The sequence below is a fragment of the Oncorhynchus gorbuscha genome, linkage group LG06 (genome assembly GCF_021184085.1).
Source record: "Oncorhynchus gorbuscha isolate QuinsamMale2020 ecotype Even-year linkage group LG06, OgorEven_v1.0, whole genome shotgun sequence".
Taxonomy (NCBI): Eukaryota; Metazoa; Chordata; class Actinopteri; order Salmoniformes; family Salmonidae; genus Oncorhynchus; species Oncorhynchus gorbuscha.
Window position 1 is genome coordinate 30,545,916 of NC_060178.1, and position 21,144 is coordinate 30,567,059.

The following is a 21,144-nucleotide window of genomic DNA, read 5'->3' on the forward strand; positions in this document are numbered from 1 at the left end:
AGGAGGGTCTCTGTTGGGTTCTGGTAGAGAGAGAGGGGAGAGGGTGATCTGAGGAGGGTCTCTGTTGGGTTCTGGTATAGAGAGAGGGGAGAGGATGATCTGAAGAGGGTCTCTGTTGGGTTCTGGTAGAGAGAGAGGGGAGAGGGTGATCTTTAGGAGGGTCTCTGTTGGGTTCTGGTATAGAGAGAGGGGAGAGGGTGATCTGAAGAGGGTCTCTGTTGGGTTCTGGTAGAGAGAGAGGGGAGAGGGTGATCTGAGGAGGGTCTCTGTTGGGTTCTGGTAGAGAGAGAGGGGAGAGGGTGATCTGAGGAGGGTCTCTGTTGGGTTCTGGCTGAGCTCCAGCTCCCCTACACAGCTTTAAGGAAGGAATGTCTCCATATAGAGCAGAGTATGGAAGACTTACTGTAATACAGCCATCTAACCTCCTACACTGGGCTCCTTAACTTACAGATAGACATGGACAAGAGCATGCTGCCAAGTCAGAGACGGAGCGACAGAGCGGGAACGAAAAAGAGGCCGAGAGCCAACATGGCAGAGAGACACATATTTCCTGGAAATCCTATAGAGCACAGAGACCATTACTAGAAAGCTGCTCAGCTCACAGTATATCTACTCACCGTGTTCTCTGAAATAACTGATTGATTTCACTGCACACTAGGGGCCACTAGGAGCTAACACTATTGAAGGCAGCAAGACAAAGGAGATGATCGTGGACTACAGGAAAAGGAGGGCCGAACAGGCCCCCATTAACATCGACGGGGCTGTAGTGGAGCGTGTCGAGAGTTTCTTGGTGTCCACATCACCAACAAACTATCATGGTTCAAACACACCAAGACAGTCGTGAAGAGAGCACGACAACAACTTTTGCCCCTCAGGAGATGGAAAATATTTGGCATGGGTCTCCAGATCCCCAATAGTTCTACAGCTGCACTATTGAGAGCATCCTGACAAGTTTTTATAAAATTATTTTAACCTTTATTTTACTAGGCAAGTCAGTTAAGAACAAATTCTTATTTTCAATGACGGCCTAGGAACAGTGGGTTAACTGCCTGTTCAGGGGCAGAACGACAGATTTGTACCTTGTCAGCTCGGGGATTCGAACTTGCAACCTTTCGGTTACTAGTCCAACACTCTAACCACTAGGCTACCCTGCCGCCCCGGCAGTTGCATCACCACAACTACTTGCATCTGACTAAGGTAATACAGAGGGTAGTGCGTACGGCCCAATACATCACTGGGGCCAAGCATCCTGTCATCCAGGACATATATGCAAGGCATGTCAGAGGAAGCCCCAAAAAATGGTCAGACTCCAGCCACCCTAGTCAGACTGTTCTCTCTGCTACCTCACGGCAAGCGGTACCGGAGCGCCAAGTCTAGGTCCAAAAGGCTCCTTAACAGCCTCTAACCCCAAGCTATAAGACTGCTGAACAATTAATCAAACGGCCATCCAGACTATTTACGTTTTCCCTGCTGTGTTCATTATATAGCACAGGAGGCTGCTGAGGGGGAGGCTGCTGGTGTATTTTACACCATTCCACCTTTTCTGCACCAGACATTACCACGAGCCCGTCCTCCCCAATTAAGGCGCCACCAACCTCCTGTGTTACATAGCCTTTTCTAAACAACACAACATTATATAGCACCGGAGGAAAACATTACTGTTATTACTCTTCTATTCAAGTCTGGCTGTTAAAAAATGTAATGACAGACTTATCTCCTGGTCTCTCTCTCTATACAGTTGAAGTCTGAGGTTTACATGCGCTTTGGTCGGAGTCATGAAAACTTGATGGTTTTCAGCCACTCGTCAAATTCCTTGTTAACAAACTATAGTTTTGGCAAGTCGGTTAGGACATCTACTTTGTGCATGACAAGTAATTTTTCCAACTGTTTACAGACAGATTATTTCACATATAATTCACTGTATCACAATTCCAGTGGGTCAGAAGATTACATACACTAAGTTGACTGTGCCTTTAAGCAGCTTGGAAAATTCCAGAAAATGTCATGGCTTTAGAAGCTTCTGATAGGCTAATTGAGTCAATTGGAGGTGTACCTGTGGATGTATTTCAAGGCCTACCTTCAAACTCAGTGCCTCTTTGCTTGACATCATGGGAAAATCAAAAGTATTGGAGTGGCCATCCCAAATCTCCGACCTCAATCCAACAGAAAATTTGTGGGCAGAACTGAAAAAGCGTGTGTGAGCAAGGATGTCTACAAATCTGACTTAGTTACACCAGCTCTGTCAGGAGGAATGGGCCAAAATTCACCCAACTTATTGTGAGAAGCTTGTGGAAGGCTACCCAAAACTTTTGAACCAAGTGAAACAATTTAAAGGAAATACTACCACACACTAATTGTGTGCATGTACATTTCTGACCCACTGGGAATGTGATGAAATATTAATATTATTCTGACCTTTCACATTCTTAAAATAAAGTGGTGATCCTAACTGACCGAAGACAGGGAATCTTTAATTGTTTAATTGTATTTGGCTAAGGTGTATGTGAACTTCCGACTTTAACTATCTCTTACCTGATGAGGCTGAGGGGGCAGAAGTGTTCTGATCCGAAGTGGGAGATGAGCTCCACCTGCAGCAGAGGGGTGACGAAAGGGTTAAACCACATCGAACACACTCACACCGGGGTAATTAAACCACCCAAACCATCCCCACTTACATTCTAGTCATCCAGTACATCTAAGCTAAATCATTCTAGTCATCCAGTATGTCTGAGCTATAGTAAACCAAAATATAGACGCAACATGCAACAATTTCAAAGAGTACAGTTCATATGAGGAAATCAGTCAATTTAAATCAATTCAATTGACTGAATTTATTTCAATTGGATTTGACATGACTGGGAATACTGATATGCATCTGTTGGTCAAAGATTCCTTACAAAAACAATGGGCCTCAGGATCTCGTCAAGGTATTTCTATGCATTCAAATTACCATAGACAAAATGCAATTGTGTTCGTTGTCTGTAGTTTACAGTATGTCATAGCACAGTGCCCCATGGTGGCGATGGGGTTAACAATGTTGACATCAGCAAACCGCTCGCCCACATGACATACACGTGGTCTGCAGTTGTACGTACTGCCAAATTCTCTAAAACTGCGTTGGAGGAGGCTTATGGTAGAGAAATTAACTTTCAATTATCCAGCAACAGCTCTGGTGGACATTCCTGCAGTCAGCATGCCGATTGCACACTCCCTCAACTTGAGACATCTGTGTTGTGTGACAAAAACGGCACATTTTAGAGTGGCCTTTTATTGTCACCGGCACAAGGTGTACCTGTGTAATGATCATGCTATTTAATCAGTTTCTTGACATGCCACACCTGTCAGGTGGATGGATTATCTTTGCAAAGGAGAAATGCTCACTAACAGGGATGTAAACAAATATGTGCAGAGAATTTGAGAGAAATAAGCTTTTTAAGCGTCCGGAACATTTCTGGGACCTTTGATTTCAGCTCACGATACCAACACTTCACATGTTGCGTTTATATTTTTGTTTAGTGTAAATCTAGTCATCCAAAACGTCTAAGCTAAATCATTCAAGTCATCCAATACGTCTAAGCTAAATCAAATCTAAAAAGGTGATGTGGAATTTGCCAAGCTCTATTGTTAGTTTTAAAATGTGTCTTGGTCATGCACTACACCATCTGTACACTGCCACCAAAGCTCCCCATTGTTATGGTACACTATAACGCATCATAGTGCATTACAACCTCTAAAAGAGAAGAATGCCAACCTTTATGTACTTGATGAACATCTGATGCAAGAGGAAGAGGAGAGAGAAAAAAAGTGAGAGAAATCTGTAAAAAGGCTGATTCATGCCACTAGCAAGTCAAGCATCTGGTCATTTTTCTTCAGCATTTTATTTTTGGGACAACACAACACACAGTATTCACAGACTAAACGCTTGCTCTACAAGAGACTACAAGGCAAGGGCAAGGTATACAAAGCAATACAAGGTGCACATAGCATTACAAGGGAATAAGGTATTATAAGTATCCATAGCAGTAACTTTAGAGGAGTAGGGAAAAAGTAGACAGACAACCTAGACAGACATCAGGTTGATAACAGCTTCAGTTCCTATTGAAATTAAGACATCGATAACCCTAAGACCTTGTCACACAGTACTATGTGAAATCACAAAACAGTGGCATATTTTTAAAAACCCATACAATTAACCAAACATTACAAAAAAATGCACCCGCATGAAAAATATTGTTATTTTAAACTTTACAGAAAAACTATGAAAATGTAATAACACTTAATGCGTTAGATAAGAGAAGATAGTGAGGGGGGGGGAGTAGAGTTGAATGACTAGAATACAGTAAATACTTCCCCATACTATTTCTACTAAATTTATTACACATAGAAGTCGAAAAGGAAGCTGAAACACATCCTCAGAATATACATCCTCACACACAGTCACACACGCACAGAAGCATGTTGTGTGAGGTATGAGTAGGAAGCCATTCAGACTCATGTTGATGACATGAGGAATCCCCCTGGGCATAGAACATAGAATACAAATGGTGTGTGTTGGTTGGTTCTTCTATCCTTGTGGGGAACTAAAATCCCCCAAGTCCCCACAAGGATAGTAAAACAAGAAATTTCCACATCCCCATGAGGACAAAGGCTGTTTAAGCTTAGGGCTTTGGTTTAAGGGTAGGGTTACAATTACAGTTAGCGTAAGGGGTTAGTGGTTAGGTTTAGGGGTTAGGGTTATGGTAAGTATTAGGTTTAGGGGTTAGGGTTATGGTAAGGTTTAGGGTTATGGTAAGGTTTAGGGTTATGGTAAGGTTTAGGGTTATGGTAAGGTTTAGGGTTATGGTAAGGTTTAGGGTTATGGTAAGTATTAGGTTTAGGGGTTAGGGTTATGGTAAGTATTATGGTAAGGATTAGGTTTAGGGTCACATGTTAGGGTAAGGATTAGGTTCAGGGTCACATGTTAAGGTTAGGGTAAGGATTAGGTTTAGGGATTACGGTTATGGTAAGGATTAGGTTTAGGGTTACATGTTAAGGTTATGGTAAGGATTAGGTTTAGGGATTACGGTTATGGTAAGGATTAGGTTTAGGGTTACATGTTAAGGTTATGGTAAGGATTAGGTTTAGGGATTATGTTATGTGTTAGGGTTATGGTAAGGATTAGGGTTGTGTTATAGTAAGGATTAGGGATTACGGTTATGTGTTAAAGTTATGGTAAAGATTAGGATTAGGGTTATGTGTTAAGGTTATGGTAAGTATTAGGGATTACGGTTATGTGTTAGGGTTATGGTATTATGGTTATGTGTTAAAGTTATGGTAAAGATTAGGATTAGGGTTATGTGTTAAGGTTATGGTAAGTATTAGGATTAGGGTTATGTGTTAAGGTTATGGTAAATATTAGGATTAGGGTTATGTGTTAAGGTTATGGTAAGTATTAGGGATTACAGTTATGTGTTAAAGTTATGGTAAAGATTAGGATTATGTGTTAAGGTTATGGTAAATATTAGGGATTACGGTTATGTGTTATGGTAAGGATTAGGGATTACGGTTATGTGTTAAAGTTATGGTAAAGATTAGGGATTACAGTTATGGTAAGGATTAGGGATTACGGTTATGGTAGGGATTAGGGATTACGGTTATGGTAGGGATTACGGTTATGTGTTAAAGTTATGGTAAAGATTAGGATTAGGGTTATGTGTTAAAGTTATGGTAAGGATTAGGGTTATTGTAAGGATTAGGGTTATGTGTTAAAGTTATGGTAAGGATTAGGGTTATGTGTTAAGGTTATGGTAAGGATTATGGTTATGGTAAGGATTAGGGAAAATAGGATTTTGAATGGAAATAAATGTTAGAAGAACATAAGGTGTGTGTGTGTATAAATGTCGGTGTGTACCTTGACATATTTGGCATAGAGCTGTTCGTCCAATGGGAAGCTCTGGACTGTGCGCTCATCACGGGCGTGGAACGTTCCCAACTTCACCCACTTGTTGGTGGGGTACCTGAGAGAGAGGGAGGGAGAGGGGCGGTCAAACGGGGACGTGTCCTGAGGAAAACCAGAAAGGGAAGGGGCTACCTAGTCAGTTGCACAACTGAATGCATTCAACCGAAATGGGACTTTCACATTTTTCAGGGTGTGTGCATACCGGTCACTGATGGAGACCAGGAAGTCTTTCGGCGTGGAGGAGAAGAGTTCAAAGTTAGCGATGTCCAACTGTTTCACCTGGATGGGCTCACACAGCTCTATTACAAACCTAGAGAGAGGCAGAGAGAGAGAAGGTGGGGGAGAGAGAGAGTTAGAAGAGGCAAATTAATGTGAGAACTTCCAGCTCTGTCAAATATCCTCATCTACCCTTGACATCTGCCTGGGCAGACGGTTGGCAGTTGGGGTCACACGTGCTGAGCTGACTAGTGTATGTGCATGCTTCTGGGGAAAACAGCAGTGCACTGAGTCACGTTGGCCCCCCGCAGCTTCAGAGAGCAGACAGGACCGGGGGGGATCAAAAAGAAAGGAGAGGGCAGACAACTGTTCAGAAAATTAGAATGTAGGTGTGTGCGTGTGTCTCACCAAATCTTGTTGCTACAGGGATTCAGCATGTACAGGTCCATATTCTCCATGAGGATAGCTGAGGTACTCTGGAACCGGGGGACGAGAGAGAGCATGACATGGCAAATATGAGTCAATGGAATGACTGTTCCTGTCCTCCAAACGAAAGACTTCAAAGTTGTGTGTGCGTGCGAGTGTGTTACCTTAGCCTCTGTATTAGCTGACAGCATCTTAGCGCCACACTCCACAGAAGCATAGTTGTTTTTGAAGTTCAGCTGCACCTTCTTGACAGGGGGGATGCTGCTGGAGGAGGTATGGAGGGAGAGAGCTGGAAGTGAGAGAAAGGGGGGTTAGGAGGTGGATGTTTGTGTGAGCACGCTTAAGGGAACTCATTCATTTTATTTCTTTAGCTAGTATGGTCCACTCAGTAGCAATTGCCACTGTTTTTCAGGGAGTCCCGGGAAAACTGGGTCATCTTAATGTAGAGAACACAATCATTCATGTAGAGAACATACAGTACCTGTCAGGCATAATGTATCAGTAGCCTAGTCTGACTCCTATAATCTATAGTTGTTTAATCAGTAGCCTCGTCTGATTCCTATAATCTAGTTGTTTAATCAGCAGCCTAGTCTGATTCCTATAATCTATGGTTGTTTAATCAGTAGCCTAGTCTGACTCCTATAATCTATAGTTGTTTAATCAGTAGCCTAGTCTGATTCCTATAATCTAGTTGTTTAATCAGTAGCCTAGTCTGATTCCTATAATCTATAGTCGCTATATCAGTAGCCTAGTCGGATTCCTGTACTCTATAGTTGCTATATCAGTAGCCTAGTCTGATTCCTATAATCTATAGTTGTTTAATCAGTAGCCTAGTCTGACTCCTATAATCTATAGTTGTTTAATCAGTAGCCTCGTCTGATTCCTATAATCTAGTTGTTTAATCAGTAGCCTCGTCTGATTCCTATAATCTATAGTTGTTTAATCAGTAGCCTAGTCTGATTCCTATAATCTAGTTGTTTAATCAGTAGCCTCGGATTCCTGTACTCTATAGTTGCTATTGGTTATCAGTGTGCAGGCTGAGACGGTGTGTTGTACACCATACAGTACTACCGTACAGTAGTACCTTAAAATGCATCGTTTTTTCTTCTTCCAGAAAATAGAAAAACAAGGATGCAGGCATGTTACATGCACAGGTACACACACACTCCACGACCGGCGCACACACTAGTGAGCATTAACGCGGGACAGAGCAGGTTGTGTACACAGGGGCCCTTTGAGACTGACGTCTGGAACGGAGGCATTCATTCATATTTGACCAAATACACCCTTTTCAAATATCAACAACGTAAACATGACAGTTCAGTCAGTGTTTTCTTGCGTTTATGAGGAAAACTCCAGATGAAACCACTAATTATACTATTCAGAACTCGTCTTGGATCATGTGCCATCGTCACTCTCTCTGTCCAAGAATGTGAAGGTTGTTTGGATGCGTTTCTGGACTGAGGAAATGTTCCCCCATCTGTCTGTTCCCCCATCTGTCATCTTCTGATGGTGAAGTCGAGGACAGGAGATCTACACAAGGTCCAGTTTCTAGCTCGGTGGCTAATAAAACAATGGGTTAACTCACTCTGCCATGCTGTCTATAACCTAACAGTGTGTTGGTGCCCATGCGTGTAATCTGGGAGCATGTGTGTGTGTGAGTGCACGTGGGGTGCTAAGGCATGTGTTGAGTTTGAGAGTGTAAGTGTGAGTGTAACTCATGGATGTCTGTGTGTGTGTGTGTGTGTGTGTGTGTGTGTGTGTGTGTGTGTGTGTGTGTGTGTGTGTGTGTGTGTGTGTGTGTGTGTGTGTGTGTGTCCTTCTGCTCCTGTAGACTGGGCCATAAGTGATGGTGGAAAAAGAGTGCTGCCTAAGAGGACGGAGAGAGTGAGAGATTACGCAACACACACGCTGCAATACCCATAATTCCCTCAGTCAGAGAGAGAAGGGAGAGAGGGAAGAGATGCAAGAACGAAAGGCAAGGGAGAGAAACAGAGAAAGGGAAGCGAGATAGGGAAGGGGAGGAGGGACTTGGAAAGGAGGACAGAGATGTCCATGCAAGGCCTCTGCACTAGTTTGTCTGACAAATTACTGTATCGAAACATCATCCCTTCTTCACGGTCACTGAGCTTCTCCTGAATACGATGTTAATGAGGGAAACATGTCCCTGTGTGTGTTTCTTACTCTTCTCCTTCTCCACCTCCATGACTTGTTTCTTCCACTCGTCGAATGTTGGGATGTCTTCCTTACTGGGCACTGAGGGGTCAGTCTCCTTACCACTGGCATCCACTGCCTTGTCAGGTATAGAGACACACATGTTACACAGACATGTTATACACAGACACACACACAGTGAGCTGTAATTGATATACATTATTCCTTTATAAAGACCCCAGAACAGTCAACAAAGCCTCTTACACACAAAGCCAATCCAGTTGAGCTGTGTCTGTCTGCAGCCAATCCGGTTGGAAAACAGACCAGCTCTGCACCAATACTGGCTTGGACAGGGCTTCCCTCATTCTCTCTCACATCCACTCCCCCTTCCCCCCCCATCCCTCCCTACAGTAAGAGAAAGGCAGAGGGTTCATTAATTGAATTAAACATTAATGAAACAACTCCGAGGACTGGCAGCCAAGCCATGTGTAGCCTCAGTCCTCAATGTTCACACGCAAACCCCTACACTCCTCATTACACTTACAGTCAGTGGCAGAAATAACAATCAATTCTCTATAACATTACCAGCATGGGGACTAGGTTGTGGGACTCCCTCTCACCTGCTGGTCTTGGTCTGTGTCTTGGTGCCTGTGGGATGTGTTTCCCCCCTGGTCCAGCTCTGGTAGGCCTTGGTCTGGGTCTTCTGGGCTGAGAGACACCTGGACATCAGCATCAGAACCTGGAGCATCCTGACTGTGACCCTGTTCTGACTGGCTCTCTACAGAGTCATCATCACCACTATGGAAAGAGGAGAGGGAGAGAGAAAGACAGAGAGGGAGGGGGATGAAGGGAGAAAAACAACATTTAATGCACAGTCTGGATGCACGCAAACAAAATATTTTCTTTCAATAACATTCCTTCCATTCATGTTCCATGCCATCAACAGTGTGTTTGTCCGTAATGAAAAACACAGCAGAAAAGAAGCAAAAAAGAAAACAAAATAAAAGATGAATAAAGGAGAACAAGGCCACCGGTCGTTGAGTTTAGCGGAGAGGAGTGTCTGGCATCCGATTGGTTACCTGCATGGTTGTTTACCTGTTTCTGCTTTCTGATTGGTTCAATTCAAACTCTGTACTCACCTCGTGGGCGGGCTGCCAAAAGGAGGGGTTTGGGTTGCCAGGTTGTGGGGAATCATCCCACACTGAGAGCCAGAGAAATCAGCGAAAACATTGCCCTCTAGAGAGGAATTAGATCCAGCACTGGCAACCTCTAAAGAGGGATCGGCTTCAGCACTGGCAACTTCTACAGGGGAATCCTCTACCGCGGGATGAGATCTGGCAACCTCTATTGAACTGAGGGAAAGAAAGGACATGCCATTTATGGAAGAGCCCCTAGGAGGGAGGAAGAGGGAGAAAGGACAGATGGGGTGGGGAGGAGAGAAGGAGAAAGAGAGGGATGGGGGAGAGAGAGAAAAGGGGATGAGGTTGGAGGGGGTGGGGTGCGTCTTCGGAATGGTAAGCCTCCTCCAGTCCAGGCTGTGGTGAGTCAAATGTTCATTGTAAAAGGCAAGTGTCCACATCTCGGCAGCCATTTTGAGTAGGTCCGACAAAGAGCGCTAAACTAGCCAGTAAACCCCGTGGCAGAACCATCCAAGGATCCAATGACACCAGATCTGATCAGGTCTGGCAATCCCCATCTGTCCAAAGGTCCAGTTTAGCAGACAACCAACATTTCCACTTATTCCCACCAAGTCCAGTCCAAGTTTTAGTCCAGGTTCAGATGAGTTTATTGACGAAGGAACCAGTGCACAAAGTTAACTGCAGGTTTACAGCCGTAAACGGTGTATAGAAAGGGGCAGCGGGGGCCCCCAAGATTGAGGCGGGGAAAAAAGTCAAGTCAATAAGAAAAATAGCAACATACGAAAAATGTGAAGTAAAAATGTAAAACAAAAAAAACAACGAATGCAGCTGAAAGGGAAGACCAGTTAGATAACTGGATCTATCACAGTGGTAGACTGAATGATGCCTCTTACAATAAATACTTTATTGAGCCCAAGGACAAAAATGGTCTTGGACACATAATTCTGCTGTATAAACAGACATAACGTCTCGTACACATCATGCGTACAATACACAGTTCTCATCTTACCTGGATGGGGCTGGAGCAGGGATGTAAGAGGTAGAGGTAGGTGTGTGTTGGGGGTCTTCTGTAGAGGGGGCTGGGCTGGGTTCTGCCGGTGCATCACTGGGGGTCTCGACTGGGCCTGTGTGGTCTGTGGAGGCCTGTCCCTGGGTTGGGTCGTCGCTGAGCGGTGGGATGGAGGGGGATGAGGGTGCCTGGTTCTGGAGGGGATTGGGTTGTGTATCGGGCTCTGGGTCTGTGTGGATGTGTGTGTTGTGTGAGTGAGGCTCAGCAGCAGCAGGGGGTTCAGGATCCAGGTGTGGTTCTGGGGCTGACCAGACCACCACAGGCTCCTTCTGATTCACAGTCTGGAAAACACACACCTATTCAATTCTCATTGCACGTGTGTGTGTGTGTGTGTGTGTGTGTGTGTGTGTGTGTGTGTGTGTGTGTGTGTGTGTGTGTGTGTGTGTGTGTGTGTGTGTTACCTGTTCCGTGTTCGGTGTGATGGGCTCCTCTAGTGTAGCCCTCTTGGTCTCCAGTTCCACGTCGTAGGTGTGTGTGTGTGTCCTCGACGACGACTCCTCCTAGAGAACAGTCACACACACCGTTAGAACACATGTGCGCACGCACACACACACACACACACACACACACACACACACACACACACACACGGAAGAGGATGTTTGAGATCCACAGAAAGTAGACTAGCCTGTTACACCTGTTAGGTTCTATATAAACAGTAAAACTCATGGACGACTATGATGAGCTCAAACCAAGTTTATTCACCCACTGGGTCAAACAGCTGAAAATGACAAAGACCAGCACAAGTATTTATACCCTCCTTTAGGCAGTCTCCTCCTTGCACCTCTAAACACTACATCTTTGTCGCTAGGCAGGAAGTGATAAAGTGTTCCTTCCCCTCCCGCTGACCAGACCTCGGCGCACGCTAACCCACAGCTAACCAACCGTATCAGTGGCCGCAACCAAGTGATTACCTTCTCCCTTACTTAGTAACTTTCTAGGTCTATACTTCTTATCAAAACGCCATTCAGCCCACCATATACATTCCTCATGCATGTAACTATTAACGTCTGGCGGAGCAAGTATTTCAAACTACAACCCAACACTCCGTAAGACATGACAGAGAATGATAGAGTCTGAGGAACACCAGAGACACGGGAATCAGCATCTCGGGTTGAGAAACAGTAAGTTACTTTGTTATACTGAGGGACAGAACAAGAGACTGTTCTAGAAATGGACTGACAGTATGTCTGATTGCTATGGACACACACACACACACACACAGTAGACCAGTTTACGGCCACGGAGGACTTCATTTGGGTTAACACAGCAGCCCTCTTCCCCCCTCTCCCTCAGATTGCCAGATATGAGCTGTGTGGATATGGGCTAAAACACTAGTGATTAGTCTTAAAGTGGCGAATGCTGTGAAGAGAAACACTGCGTGAGGAATAGTGGAGCATAGTGGGGTCTGGGGGAAAAGTCTACTGCACAATAACAACTAATGGTAAGTCTTACAGCCATCTCACCTTGTGGTCAGTCCTGTGGTGCTGCTCATCATGATGCTCTGGGAGGCTGCTTTCACCACTAGACACACCTGGAGCTGACGAGCTGTGCTCTGAACAACACACATTATGACTGGGGTACCTGGAACACACACACAGAGAGAGACGCAGTCAGAAACACACATTACGACTGGGGTACCTGGAACACACACAGAGAGAGAAGCAGTCAGAAACACACATTACGACTGCGGTACCTGTGGCTCAACATATGAACATGATCTCACGTTTCACAAGTGTCCTGTGTTTACAAGCCAGGTTCATCATTGTTGTTACTTCGCATCAGTGGACTTGACCTGTGGGCCCAGTGAGGGGTAAAGGCTGAGGTGATGTGTGGGAGACGAGGAAGGGTCCCCGGCGGTTTGTGTGTGTAGGGACCAATGGATATGGGGCTGCCTGAATATGTTCACTTTTTAAAAATCCGTATTTAACATTTGAATGTTTGTTACATAATGAATACTTTCTCCCGGTCTGTTTGAGGACCAGTATGGATCTAAACAACTGGACGCTGCAAAACCTGCTCTGAAACCGGAGAGCTTCTGCTTGACCACTCAAACATCAATGTCAGGTCAGAGCTGGACACACACACACACACACACACACACACACACACACACACACACACACACACACACACACACACACACACACACACACATTAACACCCTGTCAACTGGAACGTTTATAGTGTTTCACTCAAACCCACACAGCATATAACATCAGTATGTAGAACAAAGGTCTGTAATTTCACTATTTATCCTGACCTAGACTGATGAACAAATCATTGCTACACCCTCCTTTGATACAGAACACGATGCAGGCAACTCATCATCCAAGCCTCCAGTCCCGGTGGGGTTGCAATGAGGGCCTATTCATAAAGCGGCGACATCTTGTACCTGCATACACCCAGCCCTCCCCAGATCGATCATCCATCGGTAGAGAGATGCGATGTGGGTAATGTGAGAGGCAGCCTATACCGATCCAGACCAAAATATGAACCCTACGGTGGACGCAGCCATGGCTTTGAACAATGTATACATCCAAATGTCACATACACGAGAGAGAAAGGTAGATGTGCGACCAGGGGGTGGGGGTATACTGTAAGTTGACAGGCCTATAAGTAGGCAAAACATAATGTATTTTCACGATTTCGGTGACATCATGAAAATCGATAAATGTTTTTTTGGTGTCTCAAAACGTACCAAATCAAAACATGTGATCTATATAATGTGCGGTTTGGATCATAGGGTCGTACAGGAGGCATGTATAGGTCTAAAAAGGGCCCATAACAGCCACTTTCATCGTGATTTTCTAGAAAATGGTTTGTGATACAAAATGTAAAAATAATTGAAAACATTCTTCCTCACAATTAAGTTTTGATGTGAGAATTGCTAGAACAACCTGAGATACCAAAACTATTTTCCACTCCCGAGAGGATCTGAGAAGTATGAGTAATAAATAGCACAAATTCCACCTAGCCAATCGGGGGTTGATTTGGAATTGGGCTTCTCCTACTTTATTCAAACCCAACGACTAGTGAAATACCACACGAGGTAACATCACCATGAGGGGGCTAGTAGTGGGTAGAAGGTCACCTTACAAACCCATTGAACTGTAGGCTCTGCCATATACCCTGACGTAGCCTTTAGCCATACAGCGAATAGACTTCTACACCTAGCTACATAGGCCTATAGTTTAGGGTACACCTCGTGACTAAACAGACTTCTGCCACGGTAAAGATAGAGGTGAAGGCAAGAGTGTCTGTCACAACACGTCGGAGGAACTCCTTGGACAGGAACCACAGAGATGATTGACAGTTCTGTTTACCACTGGGTTTCTGTGTAGGGGTGGGTGTTGCTCCTAGACTAGAGCCTGATCCTCCAAAACAGAAAACGACACTAGTGTGGGCAAGGCTCTTCTCTACACAATGTGTAAATGATCGTGTTGAAAACAGTCCAGTCTGACAGAGAGGCTGACTGACTACGGAGAAGGTCAGGTGTGCATAAAAACAGGGATTACCAGCCTCTAGTCTGGTTGTGGGGATTTACCAGCCTCTAGTCTGGTTGTGGGGATTTACCAGCCTCTAGTCTGGTTGTGGGGATTTACCAGCCTCTAGTCTGGTTGTGGGGATTTACCAGCCTCTAGTCTGGTTGTGGGGATTTACCAGCCTCTAGTCTGGTTGTGGGGATTTACCAGCCTCTAGTCTGGTTGTGGGGATTTACCAGCCTCTAGTCTGGTTGTGGGGATTACCAGCCTCTAGTCTGGTTGTGTTGTGGGGACACCGGTCTGTCCGCACTGCACCCCCATCCATCCATTACTTCAAAACTCCGACACACAGTAGAACTAGTAGTAAAGTAACTATATTCTGCATGCTACAGGAGTGAGAAACACTTCTGTGAATACAAAGTAGGAAGTTATGACCCAGTTAGAAACTGCCCTCACTTGTCCCCTTCTGTAACACTACTTGTAAAGAGAGCCGAGTGTTGACACTTGAAAAGAGCCGAGTGTCGGTGCACATTCCTACTCTTAGAGAAAGAAAGGGAAGTAACCTTTGCTTGAAGGAGCAGCTTTGGGGAGGAATGTATGTGACCTAGTTCTGTTAGTTATATAATGAGTGGAGGGGGGGGGGGGGACAGGCAGGGAAAGAGTTGCCCCTAGATGCTGATCTAGGGTCAGTTTCGCATTTTCCCCCACTAATGGTTAGGTTTAGAATTGGGGAGGGAAACATGATCCTATATCTAGGGGAAACTACACCCCTGAGCAGGGAAAGTGACAGACCAGAGATGGGAGAGGAATGAGAGAAGAGCCCAGAGAGGGGCAGCGAGAGGAGAAAAGAGATGTCTGTTCCTGTAGTCCGTCAACGTCAGTAAAGAGGGAAGAGCCTCAAGCATTACACTGACTCAGCGCTTCTTCTAGCCTACTTCCGCCATCTCTTTTCTTCCGCCTCTCCATGCGTTTTCTACTCTTCACAACAGGCAGCTGTAAACTTTACCACATCTCATACAGGCAGAGAAAACACACACAGCGGGGTCTGGAACTACTGCAGAACTGATCTGAGACTACAGGGCAGGTAATATGGGGACCATCTCCCACTAGGAACCGGTGCAGTTCTTCCAGTTCAGTGCAGATGAAGGAGAGGAGCTGGAACAGGAAGCTACATTAGACTATTGAGATGCTATAAGAGTTGATTTGGGACTGGACCCTGATAAACTCCGGGCCCCTAGTGTCACATTGGGACAAAAGACAGACGCATCGTTCAGAGGGTTTGGCATCATGGTTGAGCAGTCTCACTGCCTGTGACTCACTGCCTGTGACTCACTGCAGATAATCTGATCCGCTCGCCTCGATGCACAGAGCATGTCTGGCTAACAAATATTCTCCCGTTCGCTCTCCCCTCTTTTTCCGTCTGCCTAATACACACACACAAAACACCAGTTAAGGCTATGATTATGGCCAGCCAAATCCCCTGACATTTCCTGTTAGGTTTAGAGCCACACAAAAGGGCCAAAGGGAGAGACAGTAGTTCAGGACTTAGCCAACAGACTGCATTGAAAACACAGCGACACCAAAGCCTGTGTCCACCATAACAATAGAGATAGGATGTGGAGGGAGGCTGAATGGAGGGCTACATCGTCCTGCGTTAAGATAACAATCCTCTCCTTACCCGGACTTTCCCACCAAACACCAGCACCACATTTTGTCTGGACTCAATGTTTCCTTTATGAATACTGACGAGACCTTTATTCCCAGTTCTGAATTGAATGATAAACCTGCCAGCGTGTCTGATGAAGGTATACGACCACTGCACTGACTTTCCTCCCTCCTTTGGTCTGTCTACACACACAGAAACAAAACTCACATAAGCACAGCTGTCCAAACCCAAAGACAGATCTCTGGTAGCCAGTAACTAACTCAGGTGCTACTGACGGTGATGCAAGGCAGTCCCAGTAGCCTAATGTAGCTCGGTGCAGGTCCTGCGTTGCCTAACTAGCTGCACATTAAACACCATCTGATAGCTCTTAATTAAGAGTGTTAAAATGACCCACAGCTAACTATAGCATGTCAGGACCACACCTTTCTACTCACAGCTAACCTCATTACTACTGATACAACCACCCCTATTCTCATTTGATAGTGTGTAGAGAGAGAGAGAGAGACAGAGAGCGAACAGGGACTCACCAGTTAGCAGGTAGGTGGAGAAAAGCCAATATAACAGGGAAGGAGAGGAGGGAGAATAGATCATCCACTGGCTGGCAGTGAGGCAGTTGGCAGAAAACAGTGTTGCTGTTATTTCACGTTGTGGATGAAGTACATCATGGAGACTGACGGACTGAGGTCGCTGGGTGGATGGTAACACTTCTTGGCCTGTAATGGGTTGGGTTATGATGCTGCTGTAGGAGTTTTAAATGGCCAATTTGTTTTAGCTAACAGAAGAACCAGAACAGCAGCAGCAGAACCATTCAGCCTCCAGAGCACTTGACGTCCAGGGCTCTAAAGCACAACCATTCTGATTGCATATGTTTTTTCTTTATGTTGCGGATTAGGAAGGTCACATTTATCATTGTTAAACCATGTCACGGGCTGTTCTAAAACTATTCACGGGCCATAAACCACTAGTTTAACACCTTGTTTAGTGATGTGCGTTACCTCATTAGATAGCTAGCCAACAAAGTGGTACATGTAACAGTAGGCTATATCCAAACATTCTGGGGGCAGAGAATGAGAGGAAAAGGGACAGCTTCTTCAGGAGATCAATGATCATAGCAATAAATGAATGGCAGATCTCCTGCATGTCATCATCTTAAACGTGACGTTCTTAAAAAGAGACCGTGTACGATGTTCAATGTAATGCATCTCAATCAGGCCCCCAGTGTTGGGTCTGGAGCATGAAGTCCCAAGCTCTGCTGGTCGGCTACTACGTAGCAACCTAGCCGTGTCAAAAACTCTTACAGCCACTTTCACCATGATCCGTTGCTAGTTACAGCCACTAACACCATCATCCTTAGCAATGTTTTGGCACGCTTCAAATTCTTCCGGCACCATCGGGAGTTTTCCATAGGAATATGTGGATGGCGTCAGCACTATCACTACCTACTGGTTTTAATGTCTATGATATCAATAAGGAAATAGTGCTTTTACATCATGTCTAAACTGACATTTTCCACAAGTGACTCATTATATTCCAATGACAGTTATTTGTATCAACATTTTAGCTTTTTATAATAAATAAACATATTTAAAGGGTTACACTACACACTTGTTTCTAGGGCATATGTGCTTCAGAAGTATCTATAATTCATTTAGGCTACATCTCATACACTAAAAATAAAAACTCTGGTGCTCATAAATGTAATGTTGTGCTGACTTTTTAAAGTTGGGCGCACCGTTGCTACAAATCATTTTTGTACATTTTAGACATCTAGTTCTGCCATTGTTCGCTAACATTTATCTGAATACCATATTAAAGAAAGACAGTTACTAAAACTGGGTGTCATACAAGAACAGCATTCATACTGAATAGCACAGTTATTAGCCCGAGGTCTGAAGGCTGATGCCATTTGAAATGGTTCTGTTAATAGAACAATGTGCATGTGGCCCTGAGGTTGGAGAGGAGTCTTGTGATGCCATTTGAAATGGTTCTGTTAATAGAACAATGTGCATGTGGCCCTGAGGTTGGAGAGGATTCTTGTGATGCCATTTGAAATGGTTCTGTTAATAGAACAATGTGCGGTTGGCCCTGAGGTTGGAGAGGAGTCTTGTGATGCCATTTGAAATGGTTCTGTTAATAGAACAATGTGCATGTGGCCCTGAGGTTGGAGAGGATTCTTGTGATGCCATTTGAAATGGTTCTGTTAATAGAACAATGTGCGGTTGGCCCTGAGGTTGGAGAGGAGTCTTGTGATGCCATTTGAAATGGTTCTGTTAATAGAACAATGTGCATGTGGCCCTGAGGTTGGAGAGGAGTCTTGTGATGCCATTTGAAATGGTTCTGTTAATAGAACAATGTGTGTGTGGCCCTGAGGTTGGAGAGGAGTCTTGATGCCATTTGAAATGGTTCTGTTAATAGAACAATGTGCATGTGGCCCTGAGGTTGGAGAGGAGTCTTGTGATGCCATTTGAAATGGTTCTGTTAATAGAACAATGTGCATGTGGCCCTGAGGTTGGAGAGGAGTCTTGTGATGCCATTTGAAATGGTTCTGTTAATAGAACAATGTGCGTGTGGCCCTGAGGTTGGAGAAGAGTCTTGATGCCATTTTAAATGGTTCTGTTAATAGAACAATGTGCGTGTGGCCCTGAGGTTGGAGAGGAGTCTTGTGATGCCATTTGAAATGGTTCTGTTAATAGAACAATGTGCGTGTGGCCCTGAGGTTGGAGAGGAGTCTTGTGATGCCATTTGAAATGGTTCTGTTAATAGAACAATGTGCGGTTGGCCCTGAGGTTGGAGAGGAGTCTTGTGATGCCGGCAGTTGGATCTCAGATTAGAGATGGTGGACTCTCTGGGTTCAGTGGGTGGTACGAGGTAGGCAGGAGGGAGTGGTGCTGAGAGGAGCATCAAAGTAGAGACAGTAGAGAACACCACTACAATGCAATACCTATTAACAAACCATCTTCTCCCACTTTCTCCCTCATTGGACACCAAACCTAGATGTCATAAGGTGAATGCACCAATTTGTAAGTCGCTCTGGATAAGAGCGTCTGCCAAATGACTTAAATGTAATGTAAATGTAATGACAAAGGATCTTCCCTCCATCACTGCCAGGTCTCCAAATGCCAAGAGACACCAAATGCATGGACACTTGGACAGAGACTAGACTGAGACGTTCAAAAGGTCATGAGTCCAGCTGTTTCTTCCTGACCTCAGGTACGTATTAAAGATCAAAACCAAACTCTAATAATCCATATAGCACATCTACTGAGCCAGCAACAGTGGAAGACCAACAGGAGAGAGAATTAGTGGTAGAAACAGAAAGGATCGAGAGGTAGACAGAAAGCTACACAGAGGTAAAGAGAGAGAGGTAAAGAGGTAAAGAGAGAGAAGTAGAGAGAGAGGGGTAAAGAGAGAGAAGTAGAGAGAGAGGGGTGTGCAGGCCACAGTGAGTGCAGGCCAGGCAGTGTGCCAGCAGGGCTGTTAAAAGTAGGGCAGAGCCACAGCCAAGCAGACAAAAAGATTCCGGCTGAGCACAGAGCTCTTAACAGACCAAGCACTGTGTGTGTGTGTGTGTGTGTGTGTGTGTGTGTGTGTGTGTGTGTGTGTGTGTGTGTGTGTGTGTGTGTGTGTGTGTGTGTGTGTGTGTGTGTGTGTGTGTATATTGTTGGTGCATATACTGTATGGTTCTGTATGTGTGTTTTTACCAGAGTGATTTGATATAAATAACACAGGATAGCATTTGCAAAGCCCGCTGATCCCACATAATCTCCTTCACTGGAGCATCACTTGGAGGGCAGCTGGAGCTAGAGGAGGAGGGCATCACCAGAATATGGGACATCATGGAGTTACTGTTCTGGCTGTAGATACAGACACTGCTAGGTTCTGCAACAGCTAGCGGGTCTGAAACATCAGCAACAAGCTGTAGTGGCAGAAATGATGTGTTCTATCAGTGATTCAACTCTGCTACTGTGGTACAAATCCAGCCAACGATTAGTTTTAACAAGAGCTGCTCTGGTGTGTGTGGTGTGTTAGTGAGCAGTTCCAGGTCGTGACTCATGATGTCACACAGAAGGGGTTAGGTTTAGCCCTTGCAGCAGAGCAGTATGCTACCACAGTGCATTAGGCAGATACGCTTCAGTCAGTCAGAGAGCAGAACACCGAGCACACCCCTCAATGTCCTGGCCCACAGCGGGCTGTAATGCAGTAAACACTTCAGCATCAGGACCAGGGAAAGGAGGTGTGTGTAGGCTGAGTGAGGGAGAGATCCCACACCAAACCATCTTTGTTATTGACTTGCATAACCACACTGCAACAGAGTGAAGCTCAAACAATACTTATTTGATTCACAATAAAATTACATTGCAGGCAGACCGTATAAGCACAGATCCACAATTAACCTACTGCATGCATTACTAAAATACGTTGTCCAACACACACACACCTAAAGTCACCAACTAACAGTTATTTTGTTCTTAGCCATAACTATCTCCAGAAAGTTGTATATGTTGAGTGACAGTACGAGATATCACAGGGCCAGTCTCTCCCAGAACAGCTCTTTAATGCTTAGGATTGGGTAGAATAGGCTGTTCCTAGATCTGTGGCTAAAGGCATCTTCTACCTGGTACAGTCAGAAACAACAACAATAAACTTGACTGTATAGCCTTTTGTATTACTCAGAGCTCCTCTGTCAGGAACTGGCCCATGCCAACACTACAGTACCATGCTAACAGCACTTAGGCTACTAAACCCATTGGAGTGACAGACAATGACGCCGGAGGGGACGGCCGCCATTTTACGGGCTCTTGGCCAATTGTGCTATTTTGTGTGTTTTTTGCGCTGATTCTAACTTTGTTAGATGTACATCATGTTTTGGCAATTGTTTCATATACAGAAAATAGCTTCTGGACATCTAACCAGAAATGACTAATCCCAGACCAGGACATAATGCTAATCGCAGACCAGGCCCAAATCCCCGCCACTCGGGGGAGGAGGCGCTATAGGGGTTGGCGTGCGGGATATCAAACAAGACTGCGACGGCGAGTGGATAAGTTACC

At 44.9% G+C, this 21,144-nt stretch overlaps 1 protein-coding gene across 1 annotated transcript in view; it reads right to left on the reverse strand.

The window, feature by feature from the left end:
* suco (SUN domain containing ossification factor) overlaps window positions 1-21,144 on the reverse strand; it is a 67,148-nt gene that overhangs the window by 16,338 nt on the left and 29,666 nt on the right. The window contains 12 exon segments of the mRNA XM_046352913.1: window positions 2,533-2,588; window positions 3,752-3,772; window positions 5,891-5,996; window positions 6,141-6,248; window positions 6,563-6,630; window positions 6,745-6,869; window positions 8,765-8,873; window positions 9,355-9,532; window positions 9,874-10,086; window positions 10,883-11,238; window positions 11,344-11,442; window positions 12,409-12,526. Of these exon segments, the coding sequence (XP_046208869.1) occupies window positions 2,533-2,588; window positions 3,752-3,772; window positions 5,891-5,996; window positions 6,141-6,248; window positions 6,563-6,630; window positions 6,745-6,869; window positions 8,765-8,873; window positions 9,355-9,532; window positions 9,874-10,086; window positions 10,883-11,238; window positions 11,344-11,442; window positions 12,409-12,526 (1,557 nt within the window).